The following is a 24616-nucleotide window of genomic DNA, read 5'->3' on the forward strand; positions in this document are numbered from 1 at the left end:
CAGGGAGCAGTGATAAGTGGGTCGGTGTTTTAGCAGAGAGCTGTGAGAAGCGGGTCGGTATCTCGCAGGGAGCTGTGATAAGCGGGTCGGTATCTCGCAGGGAGCTGTGATAAGCGGGTCTGTATTTAGCAGAGAGCTGTGATAAGCGGGTCTGTATTTAGCAGAGAGCTGTGATAAGCGAGTCGGTATTTAGCAGGGAGCTGTGATAAGCGGGTCGGTATCTCGCAGAGAGCGGTGATAAGCGGGTCGGTATTTAGCAAAGAGCTGTGATAAGCGCGTCGGTATTTAGCAGAGAGCTGTGATAAGCGCGTCGGTATTTAGCAGAGAGCGGTGATAAGCGGGTCGGTATTTAGCAGGGAGCGGTGATAAGCGGGTCGGTATTTAGCAGGGAGCGGTGATAAGTGGATCGGTATTTAGCAGGGAACGGTGATAAGTGGATCGGTATTTAGCAGGGAGCGGTGATAAGTGGGTCGGTATTTAGCAGGGAACTGTGATAAGCGGGTCGGTATTTAGCAGAGAGCTGTGATAAGCAGGTCGGTATCTCGCAGAGAGCTGTTAGCAGCGGGTCGATATTTAGCAGGGCGTGGTGATACTGAGCCGGTATTTAGCAGGGAGCAGTGATAAGTGGGTCGGTGTTTTAGCAGAGAGCTGTGAGAAGCGGGTCGGTATCTCGCAGGGAGCTGTGATAAGCAGGTCGGTATTTAGCAGAGAGCTATGATAAGCGGGTCGGTATTTAGCAGGGATCTGTGATAAGCGGGTCGGTATCTCGCAGAGAGCAGCGGGTCGGTATCTCGCAGGGAGCTGTGATAAGCGGGTCGGTATTTAGCAGCGAGCTATGATAAGTGGGTCGGTATTTAGCAAAGAGCTGTGATAAGCGGGTCGGTATTTAGCAGGGAGCGGTGATAAGTGGATCGGTATTTAGCAGGGAGCGGTGATAAGTGGATCGGTATTTAGCAGGGAGCGGTGATAAGTGGGTCGGTATTTAGCAGGGAACTGTGATAAGCGGGTCGGTATTTAGCAGAGAGCTGTGATAAGCGGGTCGGTATCTCGCAGGGAGCTGTGATAAGCGGGTCTGTATTTAGCAGAGAGCTGTGATAAGCGGGTCTGTATTTAGCAGAGAGCTGTGATAAGCGGATCGGTATTTAGCAGGGAGCTGTGATAAGCGGGTCAGTATTTAGCAGAGAGCTGTGATAAGCGGGTCGGTATCTCGCAGGGAGCTGTGATAAGCGGGTCGGTATCTCGCAGGGAGCTGTGATAAGCGGGTCTGTATTTAGCAGAGAGCTGTGATAGGCGGGTCTGTATTTAGCAGACAGCTGTGATAAGCGGATCGGTATTTAGCAGGGAGCTGTAATAAGCGGGTCTGTATTTAGCAGAGAGCTGTGATAAGCGGATCGGTATTTAGCAGGGAGCTGTGATAAGCGGGTCTGTATTTAGCAGAGAGCTGTGATAAGCGGATCGGTATTTAGCAGAGAGCTGTGATAAGCGGGTCAGTATTTATCAGAGAGCTGTGATAAGCGCGTTGGTATCTCGCAGAGAGCGGTGATAAGCGGGTCGGTATCTCGCAGAAAGCAGTGATAAGCGGGTCGGTATCTTGCAGAGAGCTGTGATAAGCAGATCGGTATTTAGCAGAGAGCTGTGATAAGCGGGTCGGTATTTAGCAGAGAGCTATGATAAGCGGGTCGGTATTTAGCAGGGAGCTGTGATAAGCGGGTCGGTATTTAGCAGAGAGCGGTGATAAGCGGGTCGGTATTTAGCAGAGAGCTATGATAAGCGGGTCGGTATTTAGCAGGGAGCTGTGATAAGCGGGTCTGTATTTAGCAGAGAGCGGTGATAAGCGGGTCGGTATTTAGCAGAGAGCGGTGATAAGCGGGTCGGTATCTCGCAGAGAGCGGGTGATAAGCGGGTCGGTAGCTCGCAGGGAGCTGTGATAAGCGGGTCGGTATTTAGCAAAGAGCTGTGATAAGCGGGTCGGTATTTAGCAGAGAGCGGGTGATAAGCGGGTCGGTATTTAGCAGAGAGCGGTGATAAGCGGGTCGGTATTTAGCAGGGAGCTATGATAAGCGGGTCGGTATTTAGCAGGGAGCTGTGATAAGCGGGTCGGTATTTAGCAGGGAGCTGTGATAAGCGGGTCGGTATCTCGCAGAGAGCGGGTGATAAGCGGGTCGGTAGCTCGCAGGGAGCTGTGATAAGCGGGTCGGTATTTAGCAAAGAGCTGTGATAAGCGGGTCGGTATTTAGCAAAGAGCTGTGATAAGCGGGTCGGTATTTAGCAGAGAGCGGTGATAAGCGGGTCGGTATTTAGCAGAGAGCGGTGATAAGCGGGTCGGTATTTAGCAGGGAGCTGTGATAAGCGGGTCGGTATCTCGCAGAGAGCGGGTGATAAGCGGGTCGGTAGCTCGCAGGGAGCTGTGATAAGCGGGTCGGTATTTAGCAAAGAGCTGTGATAAGCGGGTCGGTATTTAGCAAAGAGCTGTAATAAGTGGGTCGGTATTTAGCAGAGAGCGGGTGATAAGCGGGTCGGTAGCTCGCAGGGAGCTGTGATAAGCGGGTCGGTATTTAGCAGAGAGCGGTGATAAGCGGGTCGGTATTTAGCAGAGAGCGGTGATAAGCGGGTCGGTATTTAGCAGGGAGCTGTGATAAGCGGGTCGGTATCTCGCAGAGAGCGGGTGATAAGCGGGTCGGTAGCTCGCAGGGAGCTGTGATAAGCGGGTCGGTATTTAGCAAAGAGCTGTGATAAGCGGGTCGGTATTTAGCAAAGAGCTGTGATAAGCGGGTCGGTATTTAGCAAAGAGCTGTGATAAGCGGGTCGGTATTTAGCAGAGAGCGGGTGATAAGCGGGTCGGTATTTAGCAGAGAGCTATGATAAGCGGGTCGGTATTTAGCAGAGAGCTGTGATAAGCGGGTCGGTATTTAGCAGAGAGCGGTGATAAGCGGGTCGGTATTTAGCAGAGAGCTATGATAAGCGGGTCGGTATTTAGCAGAGAGCTATGATAAGCGGGTCGGTATTTAGCAGGGAGCTGTGATAAGCGGGTCGGTATTTAGCAGAGAGCGGTGATAAGCGGGTCGGTATTTAGCAGGGAGCTGTGATAAGCGGGTCGGTATTTAGCAGGGAGCGGGTGATAAGCGGGTCGGTAGCTCGCAGGGAGCTGTGATAAGCGGGTCGGTATTTAGCAAAGAGCTGTGATAAGCGGGTCGGTATTTAGCAGGGAGCTGTGATAAGCGGGTCGGTATCTCGCAGAGAGCGGGTGATAAGCGGGTCGGTAGCTCGCAGGGAGCTGTGATAAGCGGGTCGGTATTTAGCAAAGAGCTGTGATAAGCGGGTCGGTATTTAGCAAAGAGCTGTGATAAGCGGGTCGGTATTTAGCAGAGAGCGGGTGATAAGCGGGTCGGTATTTAGCAGGGAGCTGCGATAAGCGGGTCGGTATCTCGCAGAGAGCGGGTGATAAGCGGGTCGGTAGCTCGCAGGGAGCTGTGATAAGCGGGTCGGTATTTAGCAAAGAGCTGTGATAAGCGGGTCGGTATTTAGCAAAGAGCTGTGATAAGCGGGTCGGTATTTAGCAAAGAGCTGTGATAAGCGGGTCGGTAGCTCGCAGGGAGCTGTGATAAGCGGGTCGGTATTTAGCAGGGAGCTGTGATAAGCGGGTCGGTATCTCGCAGAGAGCGGGTGATAAGCGGGTCGGTAGATTAGATTAGACTTACTTAGATTAGACTTACAGTGTGGAAACAGGCCCTTCGGCCCAACAAGTCCACACCGACCCGCCGAAGCGAAACCCACCCATACCCCTACATTACCCCTTACCTAACACTACGGGCAATTTAGCATGGCCAATTCACCTGACCCGCACATCTTTGGACTGTGGGAGGAAACCGGAGCACCCGGAGGAAACCCACGCAGACACGGGGAGAACGTGCAAACTCCACACAGTCAGTCGCCTGAGTCGGGAATTGAACCCGGGTCTTCAGGCGCTGTGAGGCAGCAGTGCTAACCACTGTGCCACCGTGCCGGCGGTATTTAGCAAAGAGCTGTGATAAGCGGGTCGGTATTTAGCAAAGAGCTGTGATAAGCGGGTCGGTATTTAGCAGAGAGCGGGTGATAAGCGGGTCGGTATTTAGCAGGGAGCTGTGATAAGCGGGTCGGTATTTAGAAGGGAGCTGTGATAAGCGGGTCGGTATTTAGAAGGGAGCTGTGATAAGCGGGTCGGTATTTAGCAGGGAGCGGTGATAAGCGGGTCGGTATTTAGCAGAGAGCGGTGATAAGTGGGTCGGTATTTAGCAGGGAGCGGTGATAAGTGGATCGGTATTTAGCAGGGAGCTGTGATAAGCGGGTCGGTATTTAGCAGAGAGCGGTGATAAGTGGGTCGGTATTTAGCAGGGAGCGGTGATAAGCGGGTCGGTATTTAGCAGGGAGCGGTGATAAGCGGGTCGGGATTTAGCAGAGAGCGGTGATAAGTGGGTCGGTATTTAGCTGGGAGCGGTGATAAGTGGATCGGTATTTAGCAGGGAACTGTGATAAGCGGGACGATATTTAGCAGGGAGCTGTGCAAAGTGGGACGGTATTTCGCAGGGAGCGGTGATAAGCGGGTCGGTGTTTTAGCAGAGAGCTGTGAGCAGCGGGTCGATATTTAGCAGGGCGTGGTGATACTGAGCCGGTATTTAGCAGGGAGCAGTGATAAGTGGGTCGGTATTTAGCAGGGAGCTGTGATAAGCGGGTCGGTGTTTTAGCAGAGAGCTGTGAGAAGCGGGTCGATATTTAGCAGGGAGTGGTGATACTGAGCCAGTATTTAGCAGGGAGCTGTGATAAGCGGATCGGTATTTAGCAGAGAGCTGTGATAAGCGGATCGGTATTTAGCAGAGAGCGTTGATAAGCGGGTCGGTATTTAACAGGAAGCTGTGATAAACGGGTCGGTATTTCGCAGAGAGAGCTGTGATAAGCGGGTCGGTATTTAACAGGGAGCTGTGATAAGCGGGTTGGTATCTCGCAGAGAGCTGTGATGAGCGGGTCGGTATTTAGCAGAGAGCTGTGATAAGCGGGTCCGTATCTCGCAGGGAGCTGTGATAAGCGGTTTGGTATTTAGCAGGGAACTGTGATAGTGGGCCGGTATTTAGCAGGGAGCTGTGAAAAGCGGGTCGGTATTTAGCAGAGAGCGGTGATAAGTGGGTCGGTATTTAGCAGGGAACTGTGCTAAGCGGGTCTGTATTTAGCAGAGAGCTGTGATAAGCGGGTCGGTATTTAGCAGGGAGCGGTGATAAGCGGGTCGGTATTTAGCAGGGAGCAGTGATAGTGGGCCGGTATTTAGCAGGGAACTGTGATAAGCGGGTCGGTATTTAGCAGAGAGCTGTGATAGTGGGCTGGTATTTAGCAGGTAGCTGTGATAAGCGGGTCGGTATTTAGCAGGGAGCTGTGATAAGCGAGTCGGTATTTGGCAGAGAGCGGAGATAAGCAGAGTGGTATTTAGCAGGTAGCTGTGATAAGCGGGTCGGTATTTAGCAGAGAGCCTGTGATCTGCGGATTGGTATTTAACAGAGAGCTGTGATAAGCGGGACGGTATTTAGCAGGGAGCGGTGATAAGCGGGTCGGTATTTAGCAGGGTGCGGTGATAGTGGGCCGGTATTTAGCAGGGAACTGTGATAAGCGGGTCGGTATTTAGCAGAGAGCTGTGATAGTGGGCCGGTATTTAGCAGGTAGCTGTGATAAGCGGGTCTGTATTTAGCAGAGAGCTGTGATAAGCGGGTCGGTATTTAGCAGGGAGCGGTGATAAGCGGGTCGGTATTTAGCAGGGAGCAGTGATAGTGGGCCGGTATTTAGCAGGGAACTGTGATAAGCGGGTCGGTATTTAGCAGAGAGCTGTGATAGTGGGCTGGTATTTAGCAGGTAGCTGTGATAAGCGGGTTGGTATTTAGCAGGGAGCTGTGATAAGCGAGTCGGTATTTGGCAGAGAGCGGAGATAAGCAGAGTGGTATTTAGCAGGTAGCTGTGATAAGCGGGTCGGTATTTAGCAGACAGCCTGTGATCTGCGGATTGGTATTTAACAGAGAGCTGTGATAAGCGGGACGGTATTTAGCAGGGAGCGGTGATAAGCGGGTCGGTATTTAGCAGGGTGCGGTGATAGTGGGCCGGTATTTAGCAGGGAACTGTGATAAGCGGGTCGGTATTTAGCAGAGAGCTGTGATAGTGGGCCGGTATTTAGCAGGTAGCTGTGATAAGCGGGTCTGTATTTAGCAGAGAGCTGTGATAAGCGGGACGGTATTTAGCAGGGAGCGGTGATAAGCGGGTCGGTATTTAGCAGGGAGCGGTGATAGTGGGCCGGTATTTAGCAGGGAACTGTGATAAGCGGGTCGGTATTTAGCAGAACGCTGTGATAATGGGTCGGTATTTAGCAGGTAGCTGTGATAAGTGGGTCGGTATTTAGCAGAAGTTGTGATAAGAGGGTCGGAATTTAGCAGAGAGCCTGTGATCAGCGGATTGGTATTTAACAGAGAGCTGTGATAAGCGGGTCAGTATTTAGCAGAGAGCTGTGATAAGCGGGTCGGTATTTAGCAGGGAGCTGTGATAAGCGGGTCGATATAGTGGAGGGTTGTGATAAGTGGGTCGGTATTTAGCAGAGAGCAGTGATGAACAGGTCAGTATCTCGCAGAGAGCTGTGATAAGCGGGGTGATATTTAGCAGAGAGCAGTGATGAACAGGTCAGTATCTCGCAGAGAGCTGTGATAAGCGGGTTGGTATTGAGCAGAGAGCTGCGATAAGTGGGTCAGTATTTAGGGGGCTGTGATATGTAGGTTGGTTTCTCGCAGGGAGCTGTGATAAGCGGGTCGGTATCTCGCAGAGAGCTGTGATGAGTGGGTTGATATTTATTAGAGAGCTGGCATTGTCTTGGGGACTGCATACCTGTAATAAGCTAGCTGCAGGGCCACCTGGATTAAAGCATCTGGGCTCATTTTCTGGGACTTCACAAAGTCTTTTCCAAAGTGCTGGAACACGAAGCACTTTATATCCACATCACGCACCATCCTAGTGAGAAAGATAGATTAAAATTGTCACCATCGCTGACCTGAGGGCCCCTCAGTGCGAAGCCCCCTGGCTCCTGTCCGGATATAATTTCACACTCCTTCCAGCAAGGCATTTTAAATAGCAATACGAGACTGGCCTGCAGATGATGTTATTTTCTCTCTACAGCCCGTGACCCAACTGCCCATTAACTGCAGTGACCCACCTGCCCATTAACTGCAGTGACCCCACTCCCACCCCTAACCCCCCTGTTGCTTTCTTTTGGGGAAATGTAAAGGGCAGTGGAACAGAGCATAAAACTGGTGTGGCAGCCTGGACCTGGTACAATGGGCAGCACGGTGACTGCTGTCTCACAGAGCTGCGGAGCCAGGTTCGATTCCAGCCTCAGGCTATTGTCTGTGTGGAGTTTGCGCATTCTCCCCGTATCTGCAGGGGTTTCTTCCGAGTGCTCCGGTTTCCTCCCACATTCCAAATATGTGCAGGTTAGGTAGATTGGAATGGAAAATTGATCAGATCAGATCAGATTCCCTACAGTGTGGTAACAGGCCCTTCGGCCCAACAAGTCCACACTGACCCTCTGAAGAGCAACCCATACAGACCCATTCCCCTGTATTTACCCCTGACTAAGGTACCTAACACTATGGGCAATTTAGCATGGCCAATTCATCAAACCTGCACATCTTTAGATGGTGGGAGGAAACCCACGCAGACACGGGGAAAATGTACATACTCCAGACAGACAGTCGCTCAAGGCTGGATTCGAACCCTGGCGCTGTGATGCAGCAGTGCTAACCACTGAGCCACCCCAAAATTGCCCATAGTATCCAGGGAAGTGCGGGTAGGTGGGTTAGCCAGGGGGAATGCAGGGTTATGGGGATAGGGTAGGGGATGTAGGTCTGGGCGGGATGTACTTTGGAGGGTGGGTGTGAACTCAATGGGCCCACTGGCTTGCTCCCACACTTTCGGGTTTCTATGATACTTAGTCACCTGGGGAAGCTGTTGCATATTATTTTGAAGGATTTATTTTCTTATTACTAAGTATCAGAACTCTCCAAGTTAAGCAGAAGTAGGTCATTTTGCTCCTTCAGCTCACTCCGCTATTCAACAGGACCCTGTTAGAAACACATTTTTATAGATGATGAGAATTGGAAAATTTGGACAATTGTGGGGTGCAAAGTATTTGCTCTGTGACTTCTTGGAACTCAAACAGAAATGAGACTTGTTTCCTGTTTACTGGAAAAACCCTAGTTAATTTGAGCGAATATATCCCGAGGAATAAGAGACTGTGCTTGTGACCTTAATTTCTAGACAAATAGGAGGAGGTTCAGAAGAAGCCTTGGCTGAAAGTGCCTAGCAACAGCCTCTGAACTGAAGTGGCTGTGTTTGTCAGGATACCTTTGCCATGTCTTTTAGAAAACGATCTCCACGTTAGAAATTGGAAACTCTGTCTCATCTGAAAACTGGGGGTTTAAAGAATGCAGACGGAGGGAAGTCTCACTCTCGGTGATTAAAAGATAATCTTTAAAATAAAACCAGCTGAAGAAATCTCTCAATGAAATACTTACAGGGAACCTGAGAATTTTCCAATAACCGATATCTCTCACCTTTTCAAATTTTGAACGCTGAATTGTTAAACCAATTCAAAGCCCTAGGTCTAACCGGCCTTCCAACCAGATAGTCTTCATTGGCTCTGTGACTGACAGCAATCTGATCTGGTCAGTAGGAAATCAAAGGAATCAATTCTATGTTCTAGGCTCAAACCCTTGACTCAGAAGCGTGTTCCTTTTTTTCTGAATTCGTAGTAACTCTGCAGTGAGTATGTGTTAGAATAAAGTAGAAATATAGTTCAAGTCTAGAAAATAGCTACTTCAACTGATTTTGCCACTTGTTAAAAGAACAATTTTGTTTCAATAAACAAGTGGCTTTGAGATAACTGAAGGAAACTGGTGAAAGTTTATTTTGTTCAGTAAGAGTGTGAAACAATCCACCATTTTGCTGATAAAATAAACCACTGACCCGTTGGAGTAGTGGGGTTTGACCACCAGCATCCTCCTCCAGCCACAGTCGTAACAATTCCATCTCCACTTCATTTTCTGACTCTACCACCATGTTCTTTATTTGGAGTTGCTGGGGTTGACAAAGTTAAAAATCACAACACCAGGTTAGAGACCAACAGATTTATTTGGAAGCACTAGTTTTCGGAGCGCTGCTCCTTCATTAGGGGGTTGGACAAACCTGTTGGATTCTAACCTGGTGTTGTGTGATATCTAACCACATTCCTTAATACACAAATATCCAGAAATACATCAATCTTGGTCTTGAATCTACTCAGTGACTGAGTATTCACCCCTCTGTGGGGCAGAGAGTTCTGTAGATCCACCCTCAGTATTCAAACCTGAAACAGTGCCCCACCTTCAGTGAAGCAGCCGTTTAGCATCCTCCCAGTCCAACCCTGTCGGAGGGCTCAACAAAATCACCTCTCATTCTTCTAAACCCCAGAGCAGACATACCTGTTCTAATCAATCCCACCTCCCAAAGGAATCTCCCATTTCAGCAGGCTCGTAAACATAATAGCAAGAATCTCTTTCTTCAGGTAAGGTAACAAAAACTGTAAGTTACACTCCAGCTGTGATTGGATGAACATACAAACTATGATCTGGAGTCAGCCATTTGACCCCTGGAGCATGTTTCACATACCCACCTACTACCCTCCCCCCTCCCCCCCCCCCCCCCCCCCCCCACCCCCCCACCCCCCCCCCCACCCCCCCCCCCCCCCCCCCCCCACCCCCCACCCCCCGAGAACCCCTCACACCCTTCCTCATAAGGATCTATCCATCTCTCTCTGCCTTAAAAATATTTGAACACTGCTTCAGCCACCTTTTCAGTTACTCTGTGGGGAAAATATCCCTCTTGTTTTCTTCCCTGCTGGGATGTGGGTGTAGCCAGCTCAGTCTCACCAAAGCCCCAAATAAGCTGCACACCATCCAAAAATGGAAGGATATCACCAAGCCTCACCGTGGCTGCGTTCAAATTTGGAAACTCCTTTGCCAATGCACAGAGGGTGGCCCCACTCCACACAGACTGCAGTGGTTGAAGATAGCAGGTCCCCACCACAAACCCATGGCAATAAACGACTAGCAATGCTCACAGTCTGAGCACCAACATTAGGAGAAAACTCACATGTTGAGGTTCTGTTTTGCTTTCTCAATGTCTCTCTTTATATCGGGCGTGATGTTGAAACGGAGTTTCCGAGGCATGGCCAGTGGGATCATTGGAGAGCGAACCATTGCTGAGGTGTCGCTGAAATAGAAGAGACAACAATTGTTCACTTCTTTTCAAATATTACAGATCCTGCACAACAGCAATAAGCCATTCAAGCGATCTGCTCTGGACTGGTGTTTCTGCTCCAATCCTCACTGCATCTCAGCCACCACTGCATCCTTCCATTCCTTTCTCCCACGTATTTATCCAACTCCCCATAAATACATCTATACCATTACCCTTGACCATACCCTCTAGGAGCGAGTTCCACAATCTCATGATTTTGAATAGAGGTTGCTTCTGAATTCCTGATTCAGATTTACAGCTGTGACAGCATTGCAAATTGAAAAGGCTGGTTTGCATTGTGGTGGTGAACTTCTCAGGAGCCCCACTCCTGGCAGTGTTCACCATCCTAGCTGCTGAGGAAGGCAGTGGGCTGAGAAGGAGCATGATTAATTGATCTCAGGTTTTCTCCAGCACCTTTTCTGAACCAGTTGGAGTTTTTCTTTTCTGCTCACATCTTCCAAAGCCCTTCGAAACAAAGTCATCCATCCAGCACAGTCTGATAGCTGTCGATATATATGCCCACCACACGTCCTTATATTGGAAAAGCAATGTCACAGAGTCAGCGCTGAGGGGGCGCCGCACTGTCGGAGGGTCAGCGCTGAGGGGGCGCCGCACTGTCGGAGGGTCAGCGCTGAGGGGGCGCCATTCTGGCAGAAGGCCAGTGCTGAGGGAGCACCGCACTGTCAGAGGGTCAGCGCTGAGGGAGTGCCACACTGTCGGAGGGTCAGCGCTGAGGGAGTGCCGCAATGTCAGAGAGTCAGCGCTGAGGGAGTGCCACACTGTCGGAGGGTCAGTGCTGAGGGAGTGCCATACCGTCAGAGGGTCAGCAGAGTGCTGCATTGCTGAAGTTATCTGCCTTTTGGATGAGACATTAAACTGAGGCCCCAACTGCCTCTCAGTTGAATACAAAACATCCTTCAGCCACCAATCTGAAGAGGAGCTGGCAAATTCTACCTTGTGGCTTGATCAATATTTATCATTCAACCAAGGCAGTTAAAACAAACGGTGTTGTAATTATCACGTGTCTATTTGTGGGAACCTGCCATACATGTACATAGAACATAGAACAATACACCGCAGAACAGGCCCTTTGACCCTCGATGCTGTGCTGACCTGTGACCTATTCTCAGCTCGTACCCCTACACTATCCCATCATCATCCATGTGCTTATCCAAGGATTGTTTAAATCTCCCTAATGGGGCTGAATTAACTACATCGGCAGGAAGGGCATTCCACGCCCTTACCACTCTCTGGTTATAGAACCTGCCTCTGACATCTGTCTTAAATCTGTCACCCCTCAATTTGTAGTTATGGGCCCTCGTACAAGCTGACATCATCATCCTAGGGAAAAAAAGACTTTCACGGTCTACCCTATCTAATCCTCTGATCATCTTGTATGTCTCTATCAAATCCCCTCTTCGCCTTCTTCTCTCCAATGAGAACAGATCCAAGTCTCTCAGCCTTTCCTCATAAGACCTTCCCTCCAAACCAGGCAACATCCTGGTAAATCTCCTCTGTACCTTTTCCAATGCTTCCACATCCTTCCCGAAATATGGGAACCAGAACTGTACACAATATTCCAAGTGTGGCCGCACCAGCGTTTTGTACAGTTGCAGCATGATATTGCGGCTCCGGAACTCAATCCCTCTATGAATGAAACCTAACACACCGTATGCCTTCTTAACAGCACTATCCACCTGGGATCTATGTACACGGACTCCAAGATCCCTCTGCACATCCACACTACCAAGAATCTTTCCATTGACCCGTACTCTGCCTTCCTGTTATTCTTCCCAAAGTGCATCACCTCACATTTAACTGCATTGAACTCCATTTGCCACCTCTCAGCCCAATTCTGCAGTTTATCCAAGTCCCCCTGCAGCCTGTAATATTCTTCCACATTGTCCATTACTCCATCGACTTTAGTGTCATCTACAAACTTACTAATCCATCCACCTATACCTGTGTCTAAGTCATTTATAAAAATGACAAACAGCAGTGGTCCCAAAACAGACCCTTGTGGCACACCACTAGTAACCGGATTCCAGGCTGAATATTTTCCATCAACCACCACTTGCTGCATTCTTTCAGAGAGCCAGTTTCTAATCCAAAATGCTAAATCACCCTCAATTCCATGCCTCTGCATTTTCTCCAACAGCCTACCATGTGGAATCTTATCAAAGGCTTTACTGAAGTCCATGTATTTCATGTCAACTGCCCTACCCTCATCTACATGCTTGGTCACCTTCTCAAAAAACTCCGAGGTTTGTGAGACACGACCTGCCCTGGACGAAACCACTTTGACTATCTGAAATCAAATTGTTGCTTGCCAGATGATTAAAAATCTTATCTCTTATAATCCTTTCCAAAACCTCTCCTACAACATAAGTAAGGCTCACTTGTCTATAATTACCTGGGTCATCTCTACTGCCCTTCTTGAACAAGGGCACAACATTTGCAATCCTCCAGTCCTCTGGTACTAAACCTGTAGACAATGACGACTCAAAGATCAAAGCCAAAGGCTTCGCTATCTCCTCCCTAGCTTCCCAGAGAAACCTCGGATAAATCCCATCCAGCCCAGGGGACTTGTCTACTTTCACTCCTTCTAGAATTGATAACACCTCTTCGTAACTAACCTCAATCCTTTCTAGTCTAATATCTCATACCTCATTCTTCTCCTCTACAATATTCTCCTTTTCTTGAGTGAAAACCGATGAGAAATGTTCGTTTAACATCTTTCCGATCTCCACAGGATCCACACTCAACTTCCCACTTCTGTCTTTGACTGGCCCTATTCCTACCCTAATCATCCTTTTATTCCTCACATAAGCTTTAGGGTTCGCCTTTAATATATTTGCTAAAGACTGCTCGTATCCTCTCTTTGCTCTTCTTAACTCTCTCTTTAAATCTTTCCTAGTTAATCTGTAACTCCCCCTTGTCTCATCAACACATAAGCCTCCTTCTTCTTCGCAACAAGAGATGCAGTTTCTGTAGTAAACCACGGTTCCCTTACCTTATCACTTCCTCCCTGCCTGACAGGGACATACCTATCAAGGACACACAATATCTGTTCCTTAAACCAGTAACACATTTCCATTGTCTGTATCCCCTGCATTTTGCTACCCCATTCTATGCATCCTAATTCTTGCCTATTTGCATTATAATTGCGCTTGCCCCATCGATAACTCTTGACCTGTGGCATGTACCTATCCCTTTCCATCGCTAAACTAAACGTAACTGAATTATGGTCACTTTCTCCAAAGTGCTCACCTACAACTAAATCAAACACCTAGCCTGGTTCATTACCAAGCATCAGATCCAGTGTGGCCTCCCCTCTTGTCAGCCCTTGGACATACTGTGTCAGGAAACTCTCCTGCACACATTGGACAAAAACTGATCCATCTGACGCACTAGAGTTATTGCATTTCCAGTCAATGTTGTGAAGTTAAAGTCCCCCGTAATGACCACCCTGTTCCTTTCACTCCTACCCAGAATCATTTTGCTAATCCTCTCTTCCACCTCCCGGGAACTTTGTGGAGGCCTATAGATAACTCCAAGCAGTGTGACCTCTCCTCTCCTGTTTCTAACCTCAGCCCATACTACCTCAGTAGATGAGTCCTTGTTGAAAAGTTCTTTCAGCTACTGTTATGCTATCCTTGACTAACAAGGCCACACCTCCCCCTCTTTTACCGCCTTGCCTGTTCTTGATGAAAGATCCAAACACTGGAACCTGCAACATCCATTCCTCACCCTGCTCTATCCATGTCTCCGAAATGGCCACAACATCGAAGTCCCAGTTACCTATCCATGCTGCACGCTCACCTACTTTATTTCGGATACTTCTGGCATTGAAGTAGACACACTTCAAACCACTTTGCTGTCTGCCAGCACATTCCTGTGACCCTGAAATCCTGTCCCTTCCTTCCTACTCTCATCCTCCTGTGCACTGCAGTTACACCTCCGGTTCCCATCTACCCGCTGAGCTAGTTTAAATCCACCCGAATAACACCAGCTAATATCCCACCCAGGATATTAGTACCCCTCTGGTTCAAGTCAAGACCGTCCTGTTTGTACAAGTCCCACCTTCCCCAGAATGAAACCCCAGTTATCCAAGAACCTGAAACCCTCCCTCCTGCACCATCCTTGCAGCCACGTGGTCAGCTGATATCACTCCCTATTCCTTGCCTCAAATATTTCCTACTTTATTAACAATGAGCAAACCCCAAGAACTCTTAATGGACTGAAGTGCTTTTGGATGTCCTGAGATCATAAAAAATAGGCAAGTCTTTATAAAATCACCCAGGTTTGAGGTGCTGCATTAATTGCTCAGTTAGCTGGCATTGACAGATTGGGCTGCATTACTTGTATTATGATCTTGACTCCACAGCAGTCACCCTAATCCAGACTGAGCTAATTACTGAAATCATAAAGCCACAATGTTCCATGACTTTAAACAGCGGAACGTTTCACTTTACAAGATTCAAACACAAACAACCCGAATGCTACTTTAAGGAGCAGTAATTGAAAGAATGCTTCAATTAATAGGCCCAGTTTGGTGAATTCTAAACTTTCAATGACACAATCATGGCAGACCTTACAAATTGGCTTGGCCATCCAGTCAGGGGTTATGTCATCCGACTCAATATCAGAATCCTTTAAAACCAGGTCTTCCCCATGAAGAATTTCAGCTGCTGTTCTTGTAGGATTTGGCCCGATCCTCAGCAACAGCATGACCCAACCAAGCCAGCTTCCACACGCCCAGTTTTCACTCAGCTTTCTCCAATCTGCTGACAATATTCTGGATAGGTAGATCCTTGAAGATTACCCTTTAGCGTCAGAGCAGCTAGTTTCTAACCTCGGATGCAGTCTTCATTTCCTCAGAAATGGAAAGATTTGGTTTCCTTTCTCGGTTTACAGTTTTTCTGCCTCGGAAAATGAAAATTTTAAAGACCTTGAATTCCAGCACGCCACGTTTCTGGGCTGTCAGATTTTACCAGTCAGCTCCTGAGCACCATGAGGTACCTAACTGGCTGTGGGATTTGGCTTCATTCAGACAGAATGGTCAGAAACAAGGAATGCCCCAGGTAAAATGTGTACTCTGACCAGATCCTCGACATTGCAGGAACCCACCACCAATCTCCCTACGGAAATCATTATTTATATGGTAAATATGACAAACATAGCTATCAACAGAGGCTGGGAACTCTGTGCCAAGCGACTACTCTCCTATCTGCCCAAAGCCTGATCATTTACAAGATACACGTCAGGAGTGTACACGATGGAATACTCCCCAACTTGCCTGGATGGGGGCAGCACCAACTTGACTTGAAACAAAGCAGCCCACAAGATTGGCACCACAGCCACAAACAGCCACTCCCTCCACCACCGACGCTCAGTAGCAGCAGGGTGTACCAGCAGTAAGATGCACTGCAGAATTTCACCAAAGATCCTCAGACAGCACCTTCCAACCCATGACCATTATAAACCACACAGCAGCCTGACTAGGAAACCTAGCATTGTTCTTTCACTGTTGCTGTGTCAAAATCCTGCAAGTCCGTCCCTGTCAGCACTGAGTGCCCCTATCCCATGTGGACTGCAGCAGTTCAAGAAGGATGTGAACCAACCCACCATCTTCAGGGCAATGAGGGATTGAGGCAATGAGATGCTGACCCACTGTGCAACACCCATATCCCATAAAAAACAAAAAGAAATCCAGATTCTTACCAGTACTCAAAGACATGATCCAGTAAAGCAACAATGGGTGGTCCTTCTGCTGGAGAGTGTTCATAAACCAAACCACAGGATCCATCCTCTCCGACAATAAACTGCAAAAAGAAACCCCAACATGGAGTAAGTTGAAGCAGCACATGACTGCAGATGCTGGAATGTGTACTGAAAACTAATACTGGATATCACAGCTGGTTCAGCAACATCCCTGGAGAGAAAGCAAGCTAACATTTCCAGTCTAGATGATTCTCCATCACAGCGGAAGCTCTGATAAAGAGTCATTCAGAATTGAAACATTAGCTTCCATTCTCTCCAGGGATGTTGCCTGGCCCAAGGAATAAGTTGTGTCAATTGTTTGAAGTTGAAGCTGTGATACCAGCGGTTCTGTGATTAGCCCAGAGTTATACTGGCTTGGTAGGTTTTGTGTGTGTGTGTGTGTGTGTGTGTGTGTGCGCGCGCGCGCGTCTGTGTGTGTGTGTCTGTCTGTGTTGGTGTCTGTGTGTGGGGTGTGTCTCAGTGTGGGTGTAGGTGTGGATGTGTGTGTCTGTGTCACTGTGGGTGTGTGTCTGTGTGGGTGTGGATGTCTGTGTGGGTGTGTGTTGGTGTGAGTGTTTGTGTCTGTGGATGTGTGCGTGTCTGTGTCGGTGTGGGTGTAAGCGTCGGTGTGGGTGAGAGTGTCGGTTTGGGTGTGAGTGTGTCTGTGTCGGTGTGGGTGTGTGTCGGTGTGGGTGTGGCTGTTTGTCGGTGTGGGTGTGTGTCGATGTCAGTGTGGATGTGTGTCACTGTGGTTGTCGGTGTGGGGGTGTGTCGATGTTGGTGTGGGGGTGTGTCACTGTGGGTGTGTGTCGATGTTAGTGTGGATGTGTGTCACTGTGGGTGTTGGTGTGGGTGTGTGTCGATGTCGCTGTGGGTGTCTGTGTGGGTGTGTGTCGCTGTGGGTGTCTGTCGCTGTGGGTGTGTGTCGATGTCGGTGTGGGTGTGTGTCACTCTGGGTGTCGGTGTGGGTGTGTGTTGCTGTGGTTGTCGGTGTGTGTCACTGTGGTTGTCGGTGTGGGGGGGTGTCGATGTCGGTGTGGGGGTGTGTCACTCTGGGTGTCGGTGTGGGTGTGTGTCGATGTCAGTGTGGGGTGTGTCGGTGTGGGGGTGTGTCGAAGTCGGTGTGGGTGTGTGTCACTGTGGGTGTTGGTGTGTGGGTGTGTGTCACTGTGGGTGTCGGTGTGGGGGTGTCACTCGGTGTTGCTGTGGTTGTCGGTGTGTGTCACTGTGGGTGTCGGTGTGGGGGTGCGTCACTGTGGATGTTGGTGTGGGGGTGTGTCGAAGTCGGTGTTGGTGTGTGTCACTGTGGGTGTCAGTGTGTGTTGCTGTGGGTGTGTGTCGATGTCGGTGTGGCTGTTTGTGTTGGTGTCGGTGTGGTTGTGGGTGTCGGTGTCTGTGTGAGTGTGGGTGTGTCGGTGTGGGTGTCTGTCGGTGTGAGTGAGGGTGTTGGTGTCGGTGTCGTTGTGGGTGTGTCGATGTTGGTGTGGGTGTCGGTGTCTGTGTGGGGGTGTGGGTGTGTCGGTGTGGGTGTGTGTGTGTGGGGGTGTCTGTCGGTGTGAGTGAGGGTGTTGGTGTCGTTGTGGGTGTGGGTGTGGGTGTGGGTATGGATGTGGGTGTGGGGAGTGAGGAAGAGTTTTGGACATGGTGGTTCTCTTCTCAATCACTGTGCAGTGCCCTGGCCCACCCTCCCCCACGCCCTTGCTGGAATGCTGTGATGGGGTCTACACTCTGCGGGATCGCCTTCAGACTCATCAAACAACCTGCCACGGATTGAAAACAAGTCCCTTTCAGGAGTGAGGGGAGTGACCGATGCCTGTGCATTTTACTTAATTTGAGGAACAGAAGCTCTGACTTATCCATCTTTTAAAAAAAAAGTTTTGGTTTTATTGAGATATTAAGACAGAAATTAACACATGGACAAACAGAGAGATGGTGGAGTTGCGATGCAGCATTTCAATGTTTCGATTGAATCAGGATTTAGTCGGCAGGGAGGGTCGGGAGCAGGAAGACCGGGTGGAAGCTGCTATGTGGGTGATGTATGAGGTGGTGGAGGTGTCACGGGCTGCTAGGTAACATCTAATAGCCAGGTACAATCATACCCAATAGCTTGTCTCTCTCTCTGTCTCTCTCTGATGCTTCCAGAAGAGAAATCAGGACAGCCAAGGAAATAATTATACCACCTTTCAACTGGAAAAATAAAAAATTAAGAGGTGCCAAATATTTGTCAACAAATTCACCCATGGAGCAGAGTTCATGACATTCTGCACTGCCAGATACATGCTCACTTATGTTCACACTCACACTCTCGCAGACTCCCTGATAACTAACAGACTACCTTAGATATACACAGTCTCTCTCAGATACACTACAGATGTGCACAGATACACACACACACTCTCTCTCTCTCTCACACACACACTGACACATAAATAATGCCCCATGCTGGGTGCTTGCACTTACGTATGAGATCCCATCTCCCCATTACGCTTTCATTAGGGGCGGCACTCAGTGGTTAGCACTGCTGCCTCAAAGCTCCAGGGACCCGGGTTCGATTCCAGCCTTGGGCCACTATCTGTTTGCACATTCTCCCCGTGTCTGCGCGGGTTTCCTCCGGGTGCTCCGGTTTCCTCCCAGAGTCTAAAGATGTGCAGGTTAGGTGAATTGGCCATGCTTAGTTGCACGTAGTGTTAGGTGCATTAGTCAGAGGGAAATGGGACTGGGTGGGTTACTCGTCGGAAGATCTTGTTGGGCCACAGGGTCTGTTTCCACACTGAAGGGGAAACTAAACGAATCTAATCTAATCCCACACATTACTGCAAAAATCAAAACCACACAGACTTGTTGCCAGAGAGGAAAGGCTGTAAGACTTGGGTTTGGAGATGTTTGTTTGGATTGGTCAGTGCCTTTCCCAGACGCTCACTCACCTGCAGGGTTTTATCGAACCACCGGTTTCCACTGTTCCACCGACTGCCGCCTCCATGCAGCATCTGCGCTGCCACGTGGCTCATGTACAGTTCATCAGACACCCTTGGCACTGGGGCATCCAGGCAGACTGTGAAGATACTTTTCTGGATGCATTTCACAGACTCTTTGTTAACCTTATCTGCAGGAGGTTTTTTTTGGGAGGGGTTAGACAAGAGAAACAAGGATACTCTCAAACTTCCTGCTTTTCATTAACGTAGCTGCCACAAATAATACCAATAACTATTCAATGACTCTAAGGGATCACAGTAAACGATCACTGCTGTAAGGACAGGACCGTTTTACTGCACAGTTAAAATCATGTTCACACGATCATGCGTTAAAGTTTAATTGACAAATGAATATTGCCCTGGATATTGCTAGAACTCCCCTCTGCTTTGCCCCCAACAGGGAGATTTTTCATATCTCTCTGAGCGGGCACATGGGACCATTTAATGGCTCAGCTGAATAGTAGGACGGGCCAATGGTGCGGCGCTCCCTCAGCGCTGACCCTCCAGCAGTGCGGCACTCCCTCAGCGCTGACCCTCCGGCAGTGCGGCACTCCCTCAGCGCTGACCCTCCGGCAGTGCGGCGCTCCCTCAGTACTGGATCGGAAGTGCCAGCGTAGATCATGTTCTAATGTCTCTGGAATGGGGTCTAAACTGATGGAGGTCATTCCCACTGAGCAATGGCTGACTCCTGAACATGCTCATTTATGATAAAATGCCACTGCAGATAAGCTGCTGAGGAGCCGGTGCATATGGACTCAGATAGCAGGGGAGTCAGGAGGAGAAACAGAGCGTGACAGTGACTGCTCCAAGGATCAAATGCAACATCAGTAATTGAGGATAATTGTAATTAAACCAGCTGCACCCTCACCTTTATCAGTTGTCACCCTAGACCCATGATACCAATGCTCAGGAACTGTTACAATTCTATGTGTAAGTTAATGCTGGCTCCCTCCAACTCGGTCACTCATTCTCAGAGGGTTGATTGCCTCACACTGGTATGATGGGGTTGAGTGATTCCTCCCATCATGTACTGCTGTTTTCAGGAGACCTACCTTTAATGAGATTGTTATAAGCATTGGCCCAGCTATTCCGATGGCCAGTAGTAAGGATCCCGATTGGCTCCTTGTTGGTCTGTAGTGATGAGTGCCAGATCTTCTCCAGCTGCATGTAGATCTGGTCGACAGTCAGGGGAGTCCCATCACTGTTATACACAAACAGCTCAAAGAACTGCAAAACACAGACAGCAATTGTTCACTCAGCTGTGCAACTGAATGGAACGGAACTGGGTGATCCAAGAGTCAACTCAAGGCAAAGCTAACAATGAAGGTCTGAAGTATTCCTGATGAAGGGCTTATGCCCGAAACGTCGAATTTCCTGCTCCTTGGATGCTGCCTGACCTGCTGCGCTTTTCCAGCAAAGCTAACAATTAGCCAACTGCCTCCGTCCTGGTTACCACTGACCTGCCTGTGTTTAAAGCATCTACGTGCTGTGACTAGGCTGAGTCTTTGTTTTGGTGCCCACTACCATCGAATGGACTACCAGTTCCCTTCAGCACTCACTTTCTCAGGTCAGTGAGGGATGGCCTATTGAGAGGGATACTGGAAAGCAATTGTCTATTGAGCTGCCCAACCCCATTCTGAGGCATCATGGTCTGGATAGGAAACATGTTTGGCCATACCCTGTGACTAACTGAAAAAAATGCTAAGCAGCGAACGAGAGTAGGTGGGGAGGAACATGTCGGTTTGGAACCACAGCTCCGAAAGACAGAGGTCAGAACAGGCTTTTTCCTTGAGAGTTGTTAGTTTGTGGAATTCCTTCCCCAGGGAACACTGGAGGCTGAATCACTGAACTCAGGACTGCGGTAGGTAAATTCTTGATACACAAGGGAGTCACAAGTTATGGGAAACAGAGGAAAGTGGAGTTGAGACCAGCAGCAGCTCAGCCACGATCTTATTGAAGGCAGCCTCCTGCTCCTCTCAATCACGGGGTGGGGGTTCCTCCCATTGTATCTGGGTTACTATAGATCTGGCAAGGGAGATCAACCACTGTGATTGAATAATATTGTTGGATCAAGGGACAACCAGGAAGGGTAGGGAATGGGTTGGACCTTGGTCATTTTTCATCCAGATCGTCCAAAACAGGGGAGAAGCAGAGTTCAAGAAACATCAAGACAGCAGCTCTGTGAACACTGGGAAGAAACCCACCTGGAAGTTGTGCACCACTGTTATGTGCGTTGGCTTTTTAGTCTGGCTATAGTTGACAACAGAGTCACTTTTGGAGCCCGGGATGCGACAGGAGGAGAGAATCTGGTAATACTGGTTCATACAGAGTGGGTTCCCTCCCAGACTCTCCACTGGAAGGGTCTCACTGTGGAGAACAACAGAAAGGAGATCATCTGATCAGTCTGTTACATAGTGCAGAGGGGCATAAGCGAGCTCATTATAATTGGAATTCCCAACCTTATTTTCAAGGTTGCTGTCTGGTCTTGCCCCATCCCTGTCCTTCCTCCAGCCCAACAATCCTCAGAGATCTCTACAGTCCTCCAACCCTGGCCCGCTCAGAACACCCATTTATAATCACCGCAGTACTGGCCATCTGGGTCCAAACATTCTGGGGAACTCTCTCGACCTCACTTTCTTTCTTTAAGACATAAAAGGAAACCTCCATATCTCTGATCAAGTTTTTGGTCATTGCTGTTATTATATTAAGTTATTACTCGGCAGTGCAGAACTGAAAAACTGCTGAAAAGAGACAAGAAATTGAAGCTTTTCTCTTGCACTCACCAGGACAAAGATGCTGGTATGTTTCTTCCATCTCATTCCTGATGAAAGCAAAATAAAAAGTTTCATCTTCTTGAATCATGTTGAAAACCTAATCTGTGCTCACAAGGCTCAGTCAAATTTGTTAATCGCACTTTGGCATGTTTAACTACACTGAAGGTGCTAACTAAATGCAAGTTGTTGATATTTTAAAGGCACTTGGAAGGAAATGTTTTGAAAAGCTGGCAGTGATCCTGCAGCAAATGGAGGGAACTACATTTGTGCGTGCAATCCCTCATTTATAATGCACCACCTCCTTTTAAAATATTGTTTGTGGGGCCAGCATTGGTTGCCCATTCCTGCTTGGCCTGCAGGTGGCAGTGGTGAGCTGTCGTCTTTGCTGCAGTACTTGGGCTGTAGGGACACCCACAGTACCTTTTTTTTAGATTTTTTTTAGATTACTTACAGTGTGGAAACAGGCCCTTCAGCCCAACAAGTCCACACCGACCCGCCGAAGCGCAACCCACCCATACCCCTACATTATCCCTTACCCCTTACCACTATGGACAATTTAGCATGGCCAATTCACCTGACCCGCACATCTTTGGACTGTGGGAGGAAACCGGAGCACCCGGAGGAAACCCACGCAGACACAGGGAGAACGTGCAAACTCCACACAGTCAGTCGCCTGAGTCGGGAATTGAACCCGGGTCTCCAGGCGCTGTGAGGCAGCAGTGCTAACCACTGTGCCACCGTGCCGCCCAAACTGTTAGGGAGAGGGGTCCAGGATTCGGACGCAGTGATACTGAAGGAACGGTGATATAGTTCCAAGTGCCAGGCTGATAGAGGAACTTGCAGGTGCTGGTGTACCCATGTATTTACTGCCCTTCACGTTCCAAGTGGTTGCAGGTTTGGAAGATGCTGCTGAAGGGGTTTTGATGAGTTACTGTAAACGGTGTTGCTAATTTAACATCACCATTAACTGTGTAATTTATATTACACAACATCACACCTCACATGAATTATTCCCATTTATTTATTTGTCATCTCACACTCACTTGTCAATCATGGTCTTAAAATCCAGAACACCAGAGATCAGCTTAGCTGCAAACCTAGGAGAGAACAGGGACAGACATCTGCATTAAATACCAGCCAACACACAACTGCTGGTTTTCACTGTCTACAACGGTGTTAATCATTACATTTAATCAACAAAATCAACAACAGAAAGGACTATTTAACAGCTTTCACCATCTTAGACTTCCCAATGTGCTTCACAGTCCATCAAGTGCTTTCAGTGTGCAGTTACTGTTCTAGGATAACACATGATGCAGCTAATGTGTGCACAATGTGCTCCCACTAGGAGCACTATGGTCACTGTTTGGTTGCCATGAGTTGAGGGATAAAGATTGACACCAGGCAGAACTCCTGCTCTTCTTTCAAACCGCGGTGGCTAGATCCCACACTCCCTCCAGGTTTGCTGCTGCTACCCAGATCCATGCGATCAGCACTGAATTGGAAGTCAGGAGATTCTATGCCTAGACGCTTCGAAAGAAAACTGATGGGCTCTTATAGATAGGGAAGTCATGTTGTGGCTGTACAGAACTTTGGTTAGGCCACTACTGGAATACTGTGTGCAAATCTGAACTCCCTGCTTTAGGAGGGACATTGTGAAACTTGAAAGGGTTCAGAAAAGATTTACAAGGACGTTGCCATGGTTGGAGGGCTTGAGCTATAGGGAGAGGCTGAACAGGCTGGGGCTATTTTCCCTGGAGCGTCGGAGGCTGAGGGGTGATCTTTTAGAGGTTTATAAAATCATGAGACATAGATATGATAAACAGACAAGGTTTGGGATGGGGCAGTCCAAAACTAGACAGCACAGGTTTAAAGATGAGAGGGGTAAGATTTAGAAGGGACCTAAGGGGCAACTTTGTTCACGCAGAGGGGAGTGCGCGTAGGGGATGGGCTGGCAGAGGAAGTGGTGGAGGCTGGTACAATTGCAATATTTAAAAGGCATCTGGATGGGTATCTGAATAGGAAGTGTTTAGAGGGATATGGGCTAAATGCTGGCAAATGGTACTAGATTGATTTAGGATATCTGGTCAGTACGGACGAGGTAGACTGAGGGGTCTGTTTCCGTGCTGAAGAGCTGTAACTTAAGACCAACAATCCGACACAAAGAGTCTTGCATATGTTAGGAGCTACATAAATACTCAGAATCCTGTTAGCAAAAGGAATTTGTATATATATTGCACAATTTTCAATAAAAAGGGGTCATGGAGACAGTCAAACTTTGCTGTATTCCTACTGCAAAACCCCGAGTGATCAGAATCTACATTCCTGGTCTGGAAATGAAGATAGACAGTGAACTTGTCTATGTCATGATGGTCCAACCCAACAACACCCTGTTCTCATAAAATGGCGTCAATCCCTTCCTCATTCTGACGAGTGCAAGGTGAAGATCTCCAAACTCTAGTCTCCTTTTAGCAATGGTTAGACTTTGTATCTGTGGGTTGATCACGAGTTGGGCAGTGCTGTTTGATTTTTATCTAAATTCATTCATGGGATGCAGGTGTTACTGGCTGGGCCAGCATTTATGCTCATCCCTAGTTGCCCTTAAGAAGATGAGCTGCCTTCTTGAACTGCTGCAGTCCATGTGCTGTCATAGTCCAACAAAGCCCTTAGGGAGGGAATTCCAGGATTTTGACCCAGTGACGGTGAAGGAACGTTGATATATTTCCAAGTCAGGATGGTGAGGGGCTTGGAGGGGGCGGTGTTCCCATGTATCTG

General features: G+C 48.6%; 1 protein-coding gene across 2 annotated transcripts in view; it reads right to left on the reverse strand.

The window, feature by feature from the left end:
* crata (carnitine O-acetyltransferase a) overlaps nt 1-24616 on the reverse strand; it is a 53311-nt gene that overhangs the window by 11286 nt on the left and 17409 nt on the right. For both annotated transcript variants that reach the window (XM_060841619.1, XM_060841618.1), the window contains 7 exons: nt 22885-22938; nt 21272-21434; nt 20120-20294; nt 19020-19198; nt 16057-16157; nt 10186-10305; nt 6886-7008 (listed from right to left, as the gene is read on the reverse strand). In XM_060841619.1, coding sequence (XP_060697602.1) covers nt 6886-7008; nt 10186-10305; nt 16057-16157; nt 19020-19198; nt 20120-20294; nt 21272-21434; nt 22885-22938 — 915 coding nt within the window. The remainder of the gene's footprint in view (nt 1-6885; nt 7009-10185; nt 10306-16056; nt 16158-19019; nt 19199-20119; nt 20295-21271; nt 21435-22884; nt 22939-24616) is intronic.

This window comes from Hemiscyllium ocellatum, chromosome 21 (genome assembly GCF_020745735.1).
Source record: "Hemiscyllium ocellatum isolate sHemOce1 chromosome 21, sHemOce1.pat.X.cur, whole genome shotgun sequence".
NCBI classification, from domain to species: domain Eukaryota; kingdom Metazoa; phylum Chordata; class Chondrichthyes; order Orectolobiformes; family Hemiscylliidae; genus Hemiscyllium; species Hemiscyllium ocellatum.